The sequence below is a fragment of the Lissotriton vulgaris genome, chromosome 9 (genome assembly GCF_964263255.1).
Source record: "Lissotriton vulgaris chromosome 9, aLisVul1.2, whole genome shotgun sequence".
NCBI lineage: Eukaryota > Metazoa > Chordata > Amphibia > Caudata > Salamandridae > Lissotriton > Lissotriton vulgaris.
The window spans coordinates 1,058,894,780-1,058,916,667 of record NC_141697.1 but is presented as its reverse complement, the minus strand read 5'-3'; the positions used below and the strand labels follow the sequence as shown (position 1 = coordinate 1,058,916,667).

The 21,888-nt window shown below is 45.7% G+C and overlaps 1 protein-coding gene across 4 annotated transcripts in view; it reads left to right on the top strand.

The window, feature by feature from the left end:
• The window catches only part of TWF2 (twinfilin actin binding protein 2), a 296,705-nt gene extending 275,042 nt beyond the window's left edge, over positions 1 to 21,663 (top strand). For all 4 annotated transcript variants that reach the window (XM_086939020.1, XM_086939017.1, XM_086939016.1 and 1 more), the window contains one exon: positions 19,620 to 21,663. In XM_086939020.1, the coding sequence (XP_086795146.1) occupies positions 19,620 to 19,787 (168 nt within the window). In that variant the 3' untranslated portion in view covers positions 19,788 to 21,663. The remainder of the gene's footprint in view (positions 1 to 19,619) is intronic.
• Positions 21,664 to 21,888: the final 225 nt, after the last annotated feature.

The following is a 21,888-nucleotide window of genomic DNA, read 5'->3' as shown; positions in this document are numbered from 1 at the left end:
TCTACTTTGTGTGGCTGATGAATCCCCCCCCAGCAGTAGTAATAAATAGCATTTCTGATTAATACTTGTAATCTGAGATTGCTCACCTTTTAGAACAACCACAGGCACATAACTGATGTGGCAGATTTAAAACAGCATTGCTCCCGCGTGCCGGTAGATGGTGTCATGCAGCTCCGTGCTGACTTCAATCTGCTCCAGAAGAAGTGAACAGAGCTAGATAAGTGCCACCTCCATGCACTGATGTCAGTTCTTTTCTTTCTCACTAGTTGATGGCATATTTCTCAAATGCTAAATTTTTCCAGTGTTCAACAGCGCTATGTCTCGAGGGATTAATTCTTGTAGGGAACTCTACGGACTAGTAACTATTGTCACAAACTTATATCTGTGACAGATACCCACTAAGTGTGCCTCTGGTGTTAGCGTTGGGGGCAGAATTCAAAGTCCAGCGAGGAGTGTGCACTTATGAATCCAAAGGCGATTCAGGAAGCCAAAACTGTACATTGTCGAACACTGAAGAATATCAAGGAAGTTCTCCTTCCGCTTGAAGTAGAGGGCAGGAACCTGAACTTGTTTCAGCCTACAATTTTCAGGGCTCCTCTTTCTAATCTTAAACAAATGAGAGGGGCTCTATTACAACCAAAAAAGAATAGAGCACCAAGTTACTAAAAAGTAAAAAATAATGTTTTCCCTTTGGGTGAAACATATCATCAACATCAAGCACGTTCAGTCAATATACTAAGCCAGAATCACTCCCCTCATGAGATTCAGTCCACTTAATACATCATATGAAACACTTACAAAGAGAAACATCAATTATATCAAAACAGACTGTTTATTTTCATGTTTAAAAACCATTCCGCTGAATGTATACTCAATATAAAACACTCATTTAGTTGCTCCTCTTTCTAATGCCAGGTATCTGCTAATTTTGGGCTGTCCGCTTTCTCGACGTGGAAGATGGAATACACCATTTGCTGTTTGAGCCTATGTATCCCTTAAACAAACGTGTATTCTTCCACTTGCTTTCAGAATTTACACATGCATCCCTGTATACTTCATGACGAGGCTTTACAATTGTAAGCCAAAATGTGTCAACCTTTCTCAGAGGAGTACGCAATGATCACTAAAGCAAACGTGTACTCATTCTCCATATGATTATCCAAGGCCAAAAAAGCATTTATAGCCTTCTCCTCTTGTATGAATTACCCCAGTGTGCAAAATGAACACAGGAGTTCTGTTCAGACCTTAACAATTGAATACAGTGCGTGTCACTGTATGATTTCAAAAGTGGTCTGGTGGTCTGAAACACTAATATACAAATGTGAATGAATCACCTTTAAATAATGCAAAGTATCACTGTGTACATTTTTATGGCAGAATAGATGCTGTTTACCTTACGCATGTGTTGTTGTAGATACACGTGCTCTGCGTACTCATCTCATCTAGTGTTGGGCTAAAATGTTTGCAGGTTGTTCTTAAAGAAAGTCTTTTGAGTCACGAGATACACTGTGGCTGTCGGTCCTTTGCCTACATGGTTACTAAAGTATGGAACTCTTTGCCTGTTAGGATACACAGGACAACAGAGGAATTGAGTTTCTGAAAGCAATTGAAAACCTTATTAGTCTTATTCTATCTGAAATAGGCTCTGGACATTTTGCATAACGTTAGGGTACCTTGCACTTTATACATGCCTAGAATAGAATAGAATAGAATAGAATGAACTAGTCGGGGGGGATCTTTGCCTAACCTTTTCTGCCATTTGTGGCCCACAAGATGCGGCAAACCTCTCCGACCCTCATCCTCGTAGTCCCCACTTGAACAAAACAGCCGTGTTACTCTGCACTCCTCAATGGCAACCCCCACTAGAAGCTCTCCAACAGATTGAACCCCCTCATCAGGAGTCTGGTCTTCCATTAGCTGATATATTCAAAATAACTACCTGATTCATCCCACACGCATTCACTAAATATTATTCTATCTTTGTATGGACATTGTAGCCAAACTGGCAATGAATGGTTGGCCAAATGGTCCTCAGAACTATTTCAGAAATCTGCATCATCCACACCTTAGCCACCTCTTGTAGCTCTTGTAGAGAGGTCCTGTATGCGCATCTACAACAACATATGCTAGAAACTGAAAATATTACTTACCCTGAAAGCATCTGTTTGTAGCCTGTAGTGCTGTAGATTCACATGAATGGGCAAAATTTGCATCCTAAAGCCCTACCGACGCACAAGGCCTCAGTTCAGTCCCCATTAGACAGAACTATGCCTCTACCTCGTAGATTATGAGATTATGACGAGGACAATATGTATATGGATTTGCCCGTTGGTTGGACACTTCCCTAGACACTGGATTGAGTTCTTCCCCTAGGCCTTTAATGGAAGAGAGTGCTTTCTTTGTTGTGTTGATGAGAGTGGGAACCGAGGTCTTAGACTTACATCTACCACCAGGTGAAAACTAATGTATTGACAGCAGTAGCGGCTGCTGTCCTAGAGTATTGGCGGTGCGGGGCTTGGGAGGGTGACAGGAAGGTGAGCGGAGGGAAGGGAAACAATAGCAAACCTAAAAAAGAAAATGAACTTACCTTCCGCCCGACTCTCTTCTCCATGTCCTTTCATATTGGAAAGCTGGGTCAGGATTGGCCTGGGCGCTTTGAATTTATGCTGCCAGCTGTTTCTAACCCAACACCGCAGCTGGGTTGGTGATAGTCAGTAGGCCTGTGTGTTTGGCCTGCCTGAGACCACGCAGCTGGGTTGGAGACCGCCTGAGACGGACTGCCAAACACATATGCCCACCAACAGCAGTGCTGCCCACCTCTCACTCTCTTGACTGCCCAATGCGCCAGCCCCCCCAATCAGGACGCAGCACGCACAAGTTGAAGAGTGAAATGATAGGAACTTTTGTTATCATTTTGTTTTTCAACTTTTGATGGGGGGGGGGAGGGGGGGATGACGCTCCTCTGCCATAGCAGAGGAGCCACCACTGATTGACAGGCAACCTGGACAGACTTCCTCTGAACCTCTTCTACCGTTCAGTGAAGCTCTTACTGACACTTTAATGGGCAAGAGGTCTAAGCCTTGTTCCTACCCAGAAGGGCACAGACCGGTTGCCACAGACCTGAGCCAGGCGACCCGGACTTGTTGACTTGTTGATACAACACCCTACGGCAGAGAGTTTGGTAGTACATGCTTCCACTAGCAGGGCGAATGCCAACTCATTCCTGATAAATCCACCAGACAGTCTTGAAAAGAATTGAAGTGTTCAGGACACAAATGTTTTTCTCGGTCAGTATAGCCCAAGGTCAGTGAATGCCAGCTGTTTGCCGTGGAGATATTCACTTGATCTATGGAACATGTTGCCAACATCTTGCTGGCAGTCCCTGGGAAATTTTGATCCAAACCGGCTCAACCTGTTCAGGATGCAGCAAAATAGATAATTTGTTCTGAAGTGGACACTACATACTGCATGGGCAGAGAACTCTGCACTAATATGGTGCTTTGGCGGAACACTTGGATAAAATCGATGAGTTTCTTGAGTGATGTCCAAGCCTCTTTGATGCATATGTGTTTTGACGGGTCTCGCCTATTGGTGATAAGGCCAATTTAGTGCTGGAGTGCTTTCAAGAAAGCCGGGGCACCGGCTTATTCCTTAAAACTTTTACTCCGTCAAGACTGCACTGTTGGCTATTTCGCCCCTGTCATGGCTACTACAGAGCGTGTCATATGAGGTTGAGCAAGGCCAAGACCCACTGCCTCCACAACAGGCACTACAGTTATTTAGTGGTGGGATCTGGTAAACAACCTCTAGGCCAAAATGGGCAGCAAACTACCCAGACCCACCCCGTTCAGCATCACCCTCCAAGTTCATTTTGTTTGCACTTGGCACACAATCACCCATTAGGAAGCAGGATTAAACGTTTTTGCCAAGGGTGGCAAACAATAATATCTGACAGGTTGGTCCAAAGAAGGGCACTGGTCTTCGTACTATTTTAGATCTCTGCCATTTGAACAGCTTGCGAAAGGGCAAATTCAAGATGCTCAGGTTAACCCAGCTTCTGGTGCTGTTTGCTTGGATACTGGCAACTAGATGGTAGCTTTGGACTTGCAGGACGCTCATTTTTACATTTCCGTCCTTCAGTCCCACGCATGCTACTTGATGATCCAGGTAGGCAGGACTATTTTCAATTTACTGTGCTCCCCTCCTGCTTCACCTGTGCCTCTTGGGTGTTAATGAATGTTATGGTTGAGGTGTTAGCAACATATCATCGGAGGTTGGCACTTTCAGTTTCCGCACAAGGAATCTTCAACCAATGGGTAGGAACCCGGCCTAGATCTTTTAGCCACCTTCAAATGCCCACTTTCAAACCTTTTGCCTGCTGGCGTTTCCTAGACATTTCACTTCTCAGAGATTCATTCCAGTTAAAGTGCAGCACTGGACTCTTGTGTGCCTTTCCACTGCTGCCCCTCCTTCCCAGACTTTTGAAGAAGATCTGGAGCAACCTGGCTCTAGTTTTCCTAGTACCTCTGGAATGGGCAAGAAGACTGATATCCAAAGCTTCTAGCCATAAGAATCTGTTCTCCTATCAGCCAAACTCTTAAAGAGTATCACCTGTCACAGCAGCAGGCAAGGGACCTGCATCCAGGCCTGCATAATCTGCACCTTTACATGTGGAGATTGAGCGGTGTCAGTTGACTGTGTTTAGTGGATTGTTTGTCTGGCCCAGCAAGGACTTGCTGTGGGCATCTATAAATGTTATTTCTTTGTGCTTTTGCCATGTTGCATTTGCAGGTCCAAACGCCATTTTTCAAATCACCTGTTGTGCTGGTGTTTTTAAAAGGTTTGACACGTACATTTCCCTTCAAACCCATTGTGATGCCAAAGTGTCAACTCTATTTGGTTCTCACTTTCCTCTTGCGCACTCCTTTGGAAATGGTGCACAGCTGTTCTCTGCGTCTGTGAAATTCAAGCTCTCTCGATGCAGCTACTCAATGCCCCCTTCTTCTCCAGACAAAGTGGTGTTGAAGTCCAGGGCAGCCTTTGTGTCCAGGAGTTTGACAACTTTTCACACTGTGTAATCCATCACTCTTGGACTGTTCTATGCTCTGCCTCATCCCTCGATAGAGGAGGAGATACCTTTTGTGCTGGACCCTAAAAGACACTTTAACTTTTACATCAATTTTACCAAAGGCCATCAGGTGGATGATTATGTTGTGGGGTTCTTGGGTTCAAAGAAAGGTAAGACAGTGCTGAAAAGAACACTGTCAAGGTGGATAGTCCTCTGCATTAATATCTGTTAAGCACAACCATGAAGCAGCTTCAGGAATGTGTAAGGGCCCGTTCGACTTGTGCTGTGACAACTACCACTTAGTGCCTAATCTGGATTTCCGTCAGGCCGCCACAAGGGCCATTCTGCCTTGACAACCAGATCTGACGGGAAGGTCATTTTACTCGTTCAGTCCTGCAGGGCCTTTTGATTGGAGTCATTGCACAGACTCACCACATTGGTATCCATTCTAAAGGTGAGGAATCTCCGGTTAGAAGCATCCATCTGAATAACAAGTTACTTACCCTTGGTAAAGGCTCTTTCTGGTGAATACTCTAACCACAGATTCCCTAATGACACAACGTTCAGGGCTGATGTCAATATTTTCGTCAGCAGTACCTCTCTCTCACTGTGCTGCAACAACACTGGCCCCTCAAGCATCATTACCAGCACCAAGCCTGACATCTCGCCTATCACAATAAATATAGCCCTTGTTGGAGCATGGGGCGCCCTTAGTTAAGTCTTGGACAGAGGCCTAACGTTTGTTGGAAGAACATGTATATTCTGACAGTACATGGGATATCCCAAGGGATTACACAGATGACAGTAGCACTTGGAGACACAAGTGGCTTAGGCACATCACCAGAGATTGATGGTAATATTTTACCATCCTTACAGGTCTCATACTTCTTGCTATTGAAACCAAACAACATCTTTTGACCGAGGTCCTATATCCACCCACACAATCTTCAGAACTTCTCTTTCGCCTTAATGAAGCCCTTTTAGACCAGTTACTGGCCATGCGGCAATAGTCCATATCGACTACAACAGATTACCGACACGAAGATGCCGATCAACTCCTGGCGTTCATACTTTTAGTCCACCCTTCTGCAGAGGGCTTGGTGATCAAAGCCTCCTGTGCTGTTAAGCCATTATTGGGAGCTTTCCCAACGGTCCTAGCGGAAAGTGAATCTAAAAAGCTGGGGCTTCTAGCTGGTAAGATTCCAAATGAGACCGGTCTATTGGGCGTTTTTACACGTGCCCAATGGGACATGGCACAGCTAGTCATGCCCAATTTTCTGAACCACCAGTAGGGACATTTCACAAAGATGATGCAAGATGGACATTACTTCTAGGCATGTCATCCAATGTGACGTAGACGTTGACGATTTTGTAGCCAGAACAGTGGAGTCTTTTGTATCTTTCCACTGTCTTGCATGGCTTCGTAGCTCATAATTTTCTTAAAATGTCCAGAAAACCTTCCTGGATTTCAAAAACGTTTGACAGATCCAAGCTGTTCGGAGATAGCAATAACTCTACCCTAGAGAGATTCAAAGATAGCAGAGCTACAGCTAGGTCTCTGGGTCTCCAGGTGCCCCATAGGAACTACTGACAATTTTGCAAGTTTCGGGGATCTGCGCAAGAGTTTATTTTTCACCAAAGGCAGTTCAGTCATCCCCATCAGCAGACTCACAAGCAACCACACAGGCAGTACACGAGCCATGTAAGGTTAATGTCTGTAGCAGACAGGCTACTGCACCTTTTGTCCCAGCTCATCTGGGAGTAGCTTTAGTTTGACTGAGTCAGAGCATGTGAGATCAGTCGGAGGTCGGCTGTCCTTCTTAATACAGATCTGGAAGTCAAAAACTTTGGACCAGTGGGTCATTCAAATTTCAGAAAGGGAGTATGCCATACTTTTCCAACTGACCTTTTCTAAAGTTCATTCAATCAGAAGATCATCTCTGCACCCAGCAGCAGGAGCTGGCAGCCCTGGCTGCTCATTAGCGTCACTTGACGCACTAACTTGTTGCGGGCATATGTATTTTGCTACAATATATCAGCAGTATCATACGCATATCTGATTGCTCTATATATATATATAGTTTTATATCTATGTATGCTGCTCCCATCTCTTTTTATGCCTGTAATGCACCTAGTTGCAAAAATATATACTTAGCTCTCTCACTAGTGCCTCTTCTGACCCATGTAACATATGGTCTGCAGTTACCTCATTTGACCCATTTAACACACTGTTACAGTTCTTTGTAACATTTGTCTGCATCTATCTGCGATCCTGCACATCTCTTCTGCTCACTCTCCCACACCCATCTTACGCCTTCCTAACATGGAGCACTGCGGCAAGCACACATATAAAATAATCTACCCACCCGCACTCACAAAAAAAGCCGCTAAACGCTTTAAACACAACTTCCTGAGGTCCCACCCTGAAACACCCTTTGCCGATACCTACTGCTCTCCGGTAAATGGATCCCTGAACACTGATATCATCTTCCACACCGCACGCAGAGCTCAATGGAGAAAAACTTTCCTTGCCTTACTCAACGTCTTCACCAGCAGGAAATCCGCTCATGGGCTCTCACTCTCCATCGCACCATCCAAACTCTTCCCTGGAAGTACAGCCATTACTATTTACAATAACGGGATTGTTCTAATTCAATCCACAGACAGGAACCTTGAACTACTAGACAACCTGTTCCCCACTTTCAAAGAGCACCTCTCCAATTGGCCCTCCACACATACCCCAATCCAACTGAACCAGAACCCCTCACTTCCAACTAACGTCCCAGAACGACCCACCGCCTCTGACCCTCACACCCCGACTCTATGCCATCCCAAATACCCCCCAAATCTCTCCACCCCCACCACTCCCTACACTGCCGCCGCACCTAGCTCCCCCTCTAGCCGTGTCCTCCCTCCCCCAACTCCCTGCTCCCCCTATCCTGGCCCCCACCCCTCCCTCAACATCTCCCCCCCCTACTCTCTGCACTCAAACAACTCCTGTCATACACCTTTCCTGCAACATCTCCCCCCCCACTCCCTGCTCTCCCGCCACTCCTAGCCATCACTCCTCCCTCAACAGCGCCCCCCCCCCCCCACTCTCGGCGTTCAACCCATTCCAGACCTACACCCTTCCCTCAACATCTCTCCCCCACCCCCACTCAAACAACTCCTGTCATACACCCCTCCCTCAACATCTCCCCCCCCACTCCCTGCACTCCTGCCACTCCTAGCCTTCACTCCTCCCTCAACAACGCCCCCCCTATTCTAGGCACCCAATCCATCCCAGACATACACCCCACCCTCAACATCTCCCCCACCACCCCCTGCACTCCAAGCCTCCACCCTTCCCTCAACAGTTCACTCCCCACCCTTAGCTCCCCCTCCACTCCTGGTCCCCACTCCCCCCTCAATATCTCCCCCCGACTCTCACTCCCCATTACTACACTTGCCCCCCCCCCCCGCAACGACCAGTCTCCACTCGTCCCGCATTTGCCTCACTCCTGTCACTGATTACCCTCCCAATAACTCTAACCCCATTCCCAACGGCACGCTGGACACAATCATGACCACCCTCCTCCAAGTGAAAGAAGAGCTCCACTCGCTCAAAGAGGTACTCCTCACGCACACCGACCACCCCCCCCTCACCACCTCTTCTCAACGAATCATCAACTCCCCCCCACATCCTAGGCACCCCCTACATGGGACTTCTATCCCCTCTCGCAATACCTCCAACATGCCTAAGCGCACTATCAAGACACATCCTAATCGCCCCTTACGTTGGACCTCTATCCCCTCTCGCAATACCGCCAACCTCCCCCAGCGCGCAATCAAGACTCTCTCAGACCGCGACATACACACCCTACTCAGCACATATTCCCCGGCAACCCAAAACAGCTTAACCACCACGCACATTTCCATTCCTACGATTCTCTCCAACCCTAGTAGGCACCCCACGCATAGTAACAGAGGCTCTGTTCCCAACAACCTCACTAAAGTCCCTCTCACTACGGAACCCTCCACCTCCCCTTGCACCCCCAGACTCAAATGCACACTTCTCAACTGTAGATCGGCCCAAAAACATTAGACGGAGGTCGCCGACCTCATCTTGTCTAGGAACCTTGACCTGGCCATACTAACTGAAACATGGATAGCTGAATCCTTCAATCCTATCATGGATATCCTAGTCCCCCCAAACTACTGCATCACTAGACTTGACAGGTCCATCAAGACAGGTGGCGGAATCGCCTGCATTTACAAGAGCAACCTCTCTATTAATAAAGTCACTGCCCCTTCTCTTACCTCCTGTGAATACTTCTGCCTTGATGTCACCAGTGAGAACAAGCCTGTATGTTCACTACACATCATGTATCACCCCCCTGGGGACAACCTCGTCTTCTCCCAACAACTCATGGACACAATATCAATCAACGCAGGACGGCAAAACACACAAATTTACCTTGGTGACTACAATCTCCATTGGAATGATTGCAGTGACGCAGTAGTTAATAGCCTCAAAAGTTTCCTTACCGCTTCTGACCTCACTCAAATTTGCAACACCCAGACACACGACAAAGGCTCTATCCTCGACCTGGTCATTTCCAAAGAAGGCACCACTCAACTCTACTCAATCCAACCTTGTGACTGGTCAGACCACCATATTATCACATTCTTCATCAAGGAAAAAGTAAAACTCATCCCGGTGCAATACGCCAGGCCCAAAGTCTGGAAAAGAGACATGAGGAAACTCAATCCAAACTCTCTACCCCCCCAACAGCTGCAATCTCCTACTCCCCCCTACTGACGCTACTGACGTTCAGGACCTAACTGACCACTATCTCAACTCCATGGCCACAATAATCAATGAGGCCGCTCCAATGCAACTGAAAAGAGTATCCACTAAGATATCCAACCCCTGGTACAACTGGAGTCTCAATGAAGAGAGACGGGCTATGCGAACGGCAGAGCGTACCTGGAGATCAGCTCCCTCGACATTGCATCTCAAAACTCTGAGGAAAAAGAGAAATGCATACTTCAGGAAAATAAAACGCTCAAAGTCAGAGTTCTTCAGAATCCAGCTAGACCAAGCAAAAAACCGTCCACGTAAACTGTTCGAGCTAATCCGATCTCAATCTAAGGAACAACCCCTAGCTGTCGACATTATGAGCACTACTCCTTCCTGTGAAGATTTCTCAGCTTTCTTTAACAAAAAAACTGATAATATAAGGAGAGACCTCCTCAATGACGCAAGCCTTTACTCAATACCCAACTGCATAACACCCAATAAACTAAAAAACAATGCGACATGGTCATCTTTTGACACCTACTCTGAAGAAGAAATTGACAGAATACTCAGCACCCTACAACCATCCAATCACCTCACTGACCCTCTTCCTGCTAACGCCGTAAAAGACTTCATCCCTTTGCTACTCCCACTCTGGACTAAAATTATCAATAGCTCACTACAACAAGGAACCATCCCGGACTCCCTCAAAGTTGGACAAGTTACACCTTTACTGAAGAAACCAACAGCCGACCCCACTGATCTAAACAACTACCGTCCGATTACCAACATTCCCACTCTCGCCAAACTTTTAGAAAAATGCGTCCAACTACAAATGACAAAGCACATAGAACAGTTTGATCTCCTCAACCCACACCAATCAGGCTTCCGAGCAGGGCACAGTACTGAAACCGCTATGACTCACATAATTGATGACGCCATCCAAATCTTAGATCAAAATAATACCTGCCTCCTCATCCTTCTTGATCTCTCTTCAGCATTCGACACAGTGAAACATGAGAACTTACTCGAACTCCTAAAGACAAGAATGGGCTTCTCTGGGACTGTGCTTCGTTGGTTCACTTCCTTTCTACACAACAGGTCTCAAAAATTCAAGAGCAAAAACGTGATGTCTTCCCCAGTACCGGTATCGTTAGGTGTCCCTCAAGGATCCTGCCTTTCCCCTACTTTGTTCAACCTAGTTATGGAACCTCTCACCACCCTGCTACAAGCATCCAATGTACACTTTCACATGTACGCCGATGACACTCAAATATATCTCAAGTTACAATCCCCCAAAGACATCCTGAGTCTGAATTCAACTATCAGAAGCACCCAATCTTGGCTGGCCGATAACCACCTCAAGCTCAATGCTATGAAGACTGAGTTCCTCCTAATCTCACCTCCCACGAAAAATATCTTCCGCACAAACATGGCTTAAGCACCTAACAGCACTCAATGTCCAACCGACCATCGTGGACTCAGCAAAATCCCTAGGTATAACACTCAACACCAACCTCAACATGCTGCAGCATATCAGCAAGGCCACTAAGGGGGCGAACTTCCAAATCAATACCTTGAGGAAACTGAAACCCTTCCTCCCAGCAAAAGACTTCCAAACAGCAGTACAAGCTCTAGTCATCCCTCGCATAGACTACGGCAGCGTGGCCCTCTGCGGCCTCCCCCTAACGACAACTGCACCCCTCAGAGCATCACTAAATGCGGCTGCAAGACTCATCACTGGATCAAAAAAGCATTCGCATATCTCCCCTGACTTCAAATCCTTGAACTGGCTGCCTCTTGAAGCCAGAATACAGCTGAAAATTGCCTGCATGACGCACAAGGCTATACACCCGAAATCACCCAGCTACCTCACTCATAAGTTGACAATTTCTGGTGGGTCCAGAACTACCAGGAGCACAAACAATCTTCTGCTGAAACCGCGAAGATTCCGGAAGGAAAAAACTTACAAACGCTCCTTCTCTGGAATGGCACCCTGGATCTGGAACGCACTTCCTCCTGAAACGAGGCTCATCTCTTCCTCCCTTCTTTTTAAGAAAGAAGTCAAAAGTATCCTTATGGCTAAATACACTTGAACATTTCGTTTGATTTACATTGCGAACAGTATTACCAGTTTTTTGTTATGATATTGCCTATATATTCCTATGCACGTGTGTTTTGACGTATATTAGTCTAAAGTGCTTAGATCCTTGCTCCCTCATATCAGTTTTTTCTCTATTTCTTACAGCGTTTTGATGGCCTACGCTCCAAATATGCCTTAATACCTCATACCTGTACTATACGTACTATTTTTATAATAATAATTTTCTGTATTATTTACAGCGTTTTGATGGCCTACGTTCCAACTATGCCTTGCTACCTCATACCTGTACTATACGTAATATTCTTGCTATGTACATGTACTTGATGATCTACCTCCCTACTATGCCCCCTTGTTCCCCTACCCTCCTCCTGCCTTTGTAAAGCGCTCTGTTATCTGCAAAGATCTTGTTCGCGCTATATAAAACCCTCAAAATAAATAAAATAAACACTAGCGTTGGTGCCAGAGCAGGAAAACTGAGCAAGGGTGATGCGCCCTGAACTTCCTGGTTCTCAAGAAGTACAGTGGCCTTTGTACGATCCTGGCTCTCGTGGTCTTGATCCACTTCTTTCACAAGGAAAAGCACAAAATACTGTACCTGGCTTAGTTTCTTTTGGTGCTGGAAATAGGAGACTGGATAGTGTCCTTCTACTTGCAGGATACGTATTTCTACATACCAATCCTGTGATTCGTGGTAGCATCCACTCACTACCAGTTCCCAGCCCTCTCATTTGTATTGATATCTGTTCCTTGGGTCTCCTCCAATTGATGGCTGTGGTGGTAGTTGCCCATCTTGAGGATGAAAATCCAGATATTCCATTACATGGACTCCTTAAAGTGATGTCACTGCAGATAGTGTCGCGCCAGATTGAACGTAGAAGCATGCCTGTTTGATCGGGGCATTTCCGTCAGCATGCCCAAGTCACAGCTAGAGCCCTCTCCTTGCCTCTCGTACATAGAAGCAGTGCTAGATATAAAATTGATTCTGGCCTCCTCTCCTCCACAGAGAATCTGGGGCATTCAGGATAGGATTACAGTGTTTCTTTAGTGCGCTCTGATTCTGCTTGGATATTGTCCGGGGACACCTACAGTCAGTCCAGCTGCTAGAGGAAGTGGATGATATTTGTTCTGCTCGTTGTGATTCCACCAAATTGGTGTACTCTGGAAGGTGGAACAGACTTGGGGATCCCTTGAACTTTCATTAGCTAACACCTTTCCCTCCCCCACAGTGCTGTGCTGCAGGGACTGTTAAAGGGTATTTGACAGGCTTCTGTTCTTTTGTCTGTCTTTCAGACCAACCTCCCGTTTAAGCCACTCATTGTGATCGGGTTTCTGAATGGACCTTAATTCAGTTTTGACATTATTGATGGAGTCTCCTTTCCAACAACTTTAGAGCCAACACCACTCCTGTCCTGAGTACCCAAGAAGATCAGGACTCACCGGGCAAAAGCAATCCTAGTGCATCCGGACTGGGCTTGGAGAGTATGGTATCCAGAAATCCGGAGCTTGATTATCTGTCCTTCCAGTCTGTCCCTCCAGGAGGATCTGCTGTCGCAGCAGCATGGTCTGGTCCTCCACCCAAGCCTGGCACTTTCCACCTTCATGCATGGAGATTGAGCGGCAACAGATGAACACCTTCCTCTGGAGGTGATTGATGTCCACTTGACAGCCTGGCACCCTTCGATAAAAACTGTATTCATCTGCTGTTGGAACAAGTTTGTGGATTAATACCCTCCATGCCAAACTGTCTGACGTCTTGTTTGTTTTAACTCTTTCCCTGCAATGTCTTGCTTGGGCACGGTTAAAAGACCTCTTTCTGCCTTTTTAGCCCACTTATGGTTGCCTGATCAGCCCTCATTGTTTAAGTGATCTGTTTTGATTCATTTATTTAAATAGCTGCAGCATAAGTACACCCCGTCTCCTTTTGTTATTCCCCAGTGGAAGCTCAGTCTCATCCTTACTTCTCTGATGTGCACTCCATACAAGCAGGTCCACAGCTGTTCCTTACTGCCCCTTCCCATCAAGACTTTGATTCTTGTTGCCATTACCTCAGCGTGGCGATTTAGTGAGCTTAATCTGCCATACACCACCTTCTTCCCCAACGAGCTAATTCTGCAGATTAGGGCATCCTTTCTGTTAAATGTTGGGACCCCATTCCACTTCGGTCAAACCATCACCCTGCTGTCATTCTGTGGACAGTCTCACTCCTCTAACGAGGAGGAAAGATTCTACCGTGGGCGTGCCTCTGTATGCACACAAAGCGCTACTATCTGGATAGCCAGGTTTGCCAAGAACGCCACTTTGCGCGCACAGTCCTGCAGGACTTTCTGGTTTGAGTCCATTCACAGACCCATCTCCCATATGTCCTGCTTTGGTATCTATTTAGAAGGTGAGGAATGTGTGGCTTGAAGTCTCGATCTAAAGAACAAGGTGCTTACCTTTGGTAATGCTTTCTGGTAGAGGTTCTATCTAGCTGCAGAATCCTCACCAACCCTCCTATGCTCCTCATTCTGTAATTCGACTAATCCCAGCAAATGGTCTACTAGTTTGCTTTTGGGTCTCTGTGTCTGTGGGCTGTCTGTCATGAAAGCAACTAATGTCAGAATGAGGTCTGCAATCCTATTGGGTATGACAGGCCATGCATAGTTAACAAACTGTATGAAGAAGACTGGAGCCTATCCCCCACAAATCTTTGTCAGATGCCAGGTCCTTCCATTGCATATCAGGAGGGACACCCATCAAAACCCACCATGTGGACTGTGAACTATAATAGTTTCACCTAAATTTAATGGCATGTCAACACAGTGAAATTGAGACAATCTCCTATTTTAATGCCATATGCCTCACACACACTGAAAAGAAGCACAACCCAAGAGGCTGCCACACTTTGGTCTGAAAGTTCAAAAGTAGATCTCAAGAATGTCTAACTTTGAAGTGTTCTTCCCTTATACCTCAAATTAAGTATTGACCTTGAAAAGAGGATTGAACTCCAGGGTAGGCCTTTAAAAGTGGAATGAGAATATTATTGATCTAAGCATCACCTGACTCTGAAGCTCAGGACGAAAATTTACTTTTTTGTTAACAGAATTTAGAGTAGTGAATATTAATGTAAAATAGAAAAGGTTCTGGCCAGGCATGTTATGAAATGTTTTTCAATGCGGAGTGTACAGAAAAATGTCCTCAAAAGCCAGAAAGTTTATATTGGAATAAAATGTGTCACTAAACTTCCAAAACGTTGCTTAGGACACACCGGTTGCAGAAATAAGACATTTTACCCCACTTGTCTGTCCAGTAACCAGATTCAGAGCAAAGCAATCAGGACAAGGAGGAGCAGGATGCTGAGACAATAGTATGTGGAGAAGCAAACTAATCCTGGAATAGCTACTAAGATCATTCCCCACATGAGAAAGAAATGGACTTCTGTCCTACAAGATCTACAAGAAATCAGCAAAGAACAGTTCTTCAGCGCATTGGCAGCTGGTGACATTTGAAAGTGGTGAGGCGTAAATCAATTGCCGTATTGCACTGTGGCGAGTGAGGGTAGCGAGCGAACCCGAACAATCTATGAAGGGTTCGAGGGGCATTCTCCCCCAAGCAAATTTTGAAAAAAGAGTGGACAAATGGTGCATTTTCGAACAAACCTTCTTGCGTTATTGGTTGCAGACCAGGTGTATCATCTGGAGTCCATACTATGGTATCATGTCTGCTGTGCTTAAGTTGTGCCAGTGGTTGCAGGTGGTGGGCGCTGGCTTTGTTTGTGGAGATTGCAACTTATTTTTCATCAACAGGCTTAGCCCAGAGCAAGGGTGATAAAGTCAGAAAAGGGAGAAAGACGGAAGTAAAACAAGGTACGAAAACAGAGACATGGGAATAAAGCAGGGATGCAAAACAACCCACGAGGTAGTTAAACAGACAGGGAGTACTGGGTGATGGAAGGGAGAGACATTAGGAGGAATCAAGAATAGGTAGCATTTGTAGTGGGCAACACCAGCATGTGGGAGAGCTGGCAGCAGGTTTCTACAGGAATTTTATTTGTTTTTTTTTGCAATTTTATATAGCGCAAACAGCATTACAGACGGACACATTCCTTTTGAGTTTTTTGAGTTGTCCAGAATCACAGGAGACTCTGGCCAGATTCAACATGGATGGATCCCCAGCTTCTAATCCAACTGCTTTAGCCGTTAAGCCACATGGCCCCTCTGGTCCTGTGCACTTATCTTTTTACAGATCTATCCCCTAGGTTGTGAATGGAGAGGGTCGAGTGCTTTCTCCATATGTAAACCAGAGATGTGGGTTGGCATTCTTTATTTAAACTTATGTAGGTAGACTGATACTTTGACTCTTAGGTTGACAAATAATAAAATATTGCTCGGGGGACTGTGGGGGGGGACTGTGGAGAGAATAGCAGCAAATGTAACAGAGGAACTAGGAAAGCAGAAATGGTCCGACAAGACTGGTGGAATGAGCGATGAAGATGGAGTAACCCCTGCAGTGCCTGCACTCTGGCCATTCTGCCTGACTCCCAAGCAAACCCAGTCTTTGATGTTTAGCATGCATTTACGACTGGCAGCCCACAGTTGGAAGTGACTGGGGTTTATTCACATTTGTTAACACACGTCCCTAAGACACAAGGCACACTAGAGAAAGATGCCCCACCCTCGCCATTCACCCATGGGCCCAGCACCTGAAGGAAGAGCTGTGAAAGGGAGTAGGGCTCGAGCTTCCGCTAATCTCAAATACTAGTTCGGGTGCAGAGCCCAACAGAAGGATGAGCTGTCTCAGAATGATTTACTTATGCCTGCTTTTTGTTAATCGCGAACCAGGCGAATTGACACGTCATGTCTAATCAAATCAAGCAGGCACAGATTCCCGGAGAACCAAAGCAATAAGAGTGTATTAGCCGGCCAGCTGCTTACTCTCCACGAAGTCACCCCTCCTCACACCTACCTTGACCAGTGTCACCATCGCAAAACAGGGACGGGCAAAACATAACACCATTACAAAGTAGCTGACAGTTTAGAACTGTGATATTTACATTCTTTACCGAAATGTTTTCGGATGCTCTTTTTTTAAACCATCCTGTAAAGCAACATTTGCAGGCAGTCCAGTCAGTGCAAGTCCCACAGACCTGCCCACACAAGACAGGACTTGCAGCTCTACCAGAAATTCCACCGCTCCCACCCAGGAGTTTTAGGCATATTTACAAGAATCAACAGGCGAGCAGGGGAGTGCAAAACATAACAGGAAAGGAGAGAGAGCTGCAGAGAACATCACCTGCACAAGCTTGCTTCACGCAAAAAACACTTGGATTGAATGTTAAAAATTAACACAATACGTACGCTTTGAAATGAAAATGTCGCGGAGGACATGCCTGGAAACTGGGGGGGGTTAATCAAAATAAAATAAAGCTCACCTTCCCCCAGGTGCCCCACCGCCTCAGCTCCTTGCCGGGTCCCGACTCCTGCCGTCCCACGTTTCCTGCTGCTTTCCTCAAGAAGCAGCCACCCACAAGCAGCCTCACTCCCCTCCCACAATCACAGTGCTTGAATGGCAGCGTTGTGATTGGTGCGGTGCAAGCAGACAGCGCCCCACACGGGCACCTAATGGGAGGCTCTTTTCTCTCTGTAGGCTGCATACAGCCTACATAGAGAAAAGGGAGAGTGTGCATGACTGCTTTGGTCAGCCCTGGGGCCGATCAAACAGTCCGGGCCCACAATAGTGGGCTAGCCACGCCTCCCTTGTTTTACAGCAGACCCGCCCTTCCACAACCAGGCACTTCTGCTTTCTCGCCGTGCTAGAAGCAGAAACATTAAATGGTAGTTTTACCATTTTATGTTTCTGCTTCTCGCACTGTGAGAAAACAGTGGGGCAACTCCCCCGTGGAGGAGCTTCCACTGCTTCAGCGTAGTCCCTGAATACAGAGGAAATACATGACTAAACCACAGGGCCCAATTTACTTTAATGGTCATGTTAGGACGGCTACCATTGTTCCTTCTGTTTGCAAGCATAAATTCTATCAATTAAGTGGGTCCTCCTGGTCCACCGCAGACAAAGAATTTTGGATGCCATTTCCACTGAAGCTTCGATAAATCAGTGTATTGGTAACTTGCAGACTTTTTTAAGACTGAATGCTAGATTTTAAAGAAAAAAATCGAAACAATTGTCTGTTTTCAAATGCCACATGGGAAGAGAGCACAAGAAATTGGCCAGGAAGGCACATCAATCTTAACCCATGTATTTGTTCCACTATAGATTCTGTAGATACTGCCAATTGACAGCTACACTTAGGCCGATGTTATCTCTATCTGTCGCCCTCACTCTATCCCCTCTATCGCCCTCCCTCTATCTATCGCCCTCTATCGCTCTCCCTCTATCTATCGCCCTCCCTCTATCTATCTATCGCCCTCCCTCTATCTATCGCCCTCCCTCCCTCTATCTATCTATCGCACTCCCTCTATCTATCTATCGCACTCCCTCTATCTATCGCCCTCCCTCTATCTATCTATCGCACTCCCTCTATCTATCGCCCTCCCTCTATCTAACTATCGCACTCCCTCTATCTATCGCACTCCCTCTATCTATCGCACTCCCTCTATCTATCGCACTCCCTCTATCTATCGCACTCCCTCTATCTGTCTATCGCACTCCCTCTATCTATCCCACTCCCTCTATCTATCTATCGCCCTCACTCTATCTATCGCCCTCTATCGCTCTCCCTCTATCGCCCTCCCTCTATCTATCTATCTCCCTCCCTCTATCTATCGCCCTCCCTCTATCTATCGCCCTCCCTCTATCTATCTATCGCCCTCCCTCTATCTATCTATCGCACTCCCTCTATCTATCTATCGCACTCTCTCTATCTATCGCACTCCCTCTATCTATCTATCGCACTCCCTCTATCTATCGCACTCCCTCTATCTATCGCACTCCCTCTATCTATCGCACTCCCTCTATCGCACTCCCTCTATCTATCTATCGCACTCCCTCTATCTATCTATCGCACTCCCTCTATCTATCTATCGCACTCCCTCTATCTATCTATCGCACTCCCTCTATCGCACTCCCTCTATCTATCACACTCCCTCTATCGCACTCCCTCTATCTATCTATCGCACTCCCTCTATCTATCTATCGCACTCCCTCTATCTATCGCACTCCCTCTATCTATCTATCGCACTCCCTCTATCTATCACACTCCCTCTATCGCACTCCCTCTATCTATCTATCGCACTCCCTCTATCTATCTATCGCACTCCCTCTATCTATCTATCCCACTCCCTCTATCTATCGCATCACCACAGCATCACTCAGCACCACCACAGCATCACTTAGGGGCACCACAACATCACTGAATGCCACAGCATCACTCGTCGCCACCACAGCATCAATCTGTGCAACCATTCAACAACAACTGGTTCAAAAATGTTATCTCAATCTTTCAAGCTTTATTACAAATGTCACAAAAAGATGTTAATATTTCACTTCTGTTTAAAGCATGTTTGAGCAATGAATCACTTTTGGAAGGAAAAAAAATACCTGGCCAATCAGCATTCTGTAATCTTCGTGTAGTCCTCAGTTCTAATATGGTGGTGCCAACAGTGTTTTTGGGGTGTTGGGTCTTTCGCCATTGTCTTCAGTAGTTTAAGACTGTTATTTTCTCTCCATTTTAGATTGAGATTGAGAGTGGTGCTGAGCTTACAGCTGATTTCTTGTATGAAGAGGTGCACCCGAAGCAGCATGCATATAAACAAGCATTTGCAAAACCCAAAGGACCAGCTGGAAAAAGAGGACAAAAGCGAATCATCAAAGGGCCTGGGGAGAACGGTGATGACAGTTAAGTGCTCCAGCGATGGATTGGTAATGGAGCTATGAACAATCAAGAGGATCAAGCTCATTACATTGATCACCAAGACCACCTTCATTGACTCTCCAATGTTTTTTCCTAGTTTATTATCTGCCCAGTTTCCCATTGTCTGGATGTTATTCAGTGGGAGGATTGGTGGCTTAGAAAGGGAAACTGATTTTTGTTTTTCCTTTAGGCTGTCCCTTTATCAATGTCTGATTGTGGAGAAGGATAGCCTTTTTTTTACACCTCATCCCTCCCCTGAATTATTATTGCTTCCTATTTTGGGCCATACTTTGTTTACATACTCCTGTGCTGTGGTATGGATTTGGCCTGGGATTGAAATAATCCAGTCAATTGACTTCTTCCCAGTTTCCCTGATTTCCTCTTGTTCCATAACATTTCTATTTGGGAAGAATGCCACACACAGCCTCTTATAATATGAGACTGTACCCTTGAACTAACCTTCTTGGTGGTTGTTCAGAGTGTTGCCAATGGGGGCCTGGTGATGATGGTGACATTTGATGTCTGTCCACTTTGTATTGGTGCTTGTTACACTGTGTGTCTGGTCTGTGATGCATGTGGGTCACAGTTATTTGTCATACCCCGGGCATTGGAGTAGTTGGCGACTACATTGTGTTACGTTTAGACCTTGGGTTTAAGATGACTGTGAACAGTTGCACCTCTAGAACTTTGCTTGGTTGCCGTTTGCTAATTACTTTTTTTAGCCCTCATAAACCATGATATTCATAAGTCACCCAAGTTTGACTCCATTCCAACTACAGTTCAATTACGAAGACACAGTGCGTTTTCCACGAAATCGTCATCCTGCTTTACTGCACACAGGACAAATGCATATATTGCGTTTAACTGCTCAGTGGCAAAACATTACGGTTTATAGCAGTCAGTGTGACAAAAGTAGAGTGTGCTCTGTTTTAAATGTTGAAAGCAGAAGCACCTGTGAAAGATTTAAAAGTAGAAGTTTTCCTGTCTGTTATAAGCTGCAAATAGAGTTGCTTCTTTGTCGCTGATATGCTTGACACAGAAATCAGTTTCCCTAATTTTGTTCTCTAGCTGGCTAATTGGACTCACCTGACAGTGAAGACCTCAGGATAAGGATTCCACTGCATCAGAGGGTGATTTCCTTCTAACAATCACACTCTGATGTACAGTTAGTTGTTCTGTGGTGTCTAAGGGTTACTATAGTATCTTAAACATGGACAGTTTGCCCATTTTCTTACTTTTGTCTTGAAAAATCTGACCTGAGATGATAGCCATGTTTTGGTATTGGTTCGGCTTTGGTGCATGCCTCTTTAGGTGAACATTCTAACCCTGTGATTTGGGCATTTGTCCAGTCTTAACTTGAAGACCAGATCTCACACAAACGATCAATCAAGGGCATCCTCTTAATCTGTCACTTTTTTTTACTTCCTTGTTTCCACTATAAGATGCTGGGGATAAAGTTGCAAACCTCTTTTTGAGCTCTGTGTATTTTGAGGTGGGGGGGCTAGATACGGGTTTATACCTAGGGTGGTAAGATAATCTTCCACCAGTGGATATCGCAATTACAGGTGCTTTCCTGGGTGCTTCTGTCTCTCACTAGGGCAAGTCAAGCAGTTTTTTCATCCGGGGCAGCCTACCAAATCATGCTATTGCCCAACCTTTACAGGGACAGTTGGTGCTGGAAAGGAACCTGCGTCTACTAGAAACTGGAGACGTGGGCCCTGAGAAATCACCTGAACTCTGGCGAGTTTGCACATTCCTGATCAAGCTGGTATTCGCGATAATCTTTTGATGGTGGGGAAAACATTCAGAATACTGTGCATTACTGGATGTTGTGTTTTTAAAAGGAATAAAAACATATTTTTAAACTCTGGTGTTGGCACACTTTTATTAGAAACGACTCACTTCTGAATAAAATGCATTTCTTTTGTGTAATGAGACTATGCCAAATATACTGTTTCATCTACTTTCAAGTATGTTGCTTGTTTACTTAAGTAAATGTCTCCAAAATCAGGTGTATTAGTGTTAATGTAACCCGTAACCATACTGTAAACATTACCTCCTCCTCTATAAAGGAATTTTCATTAAAATTG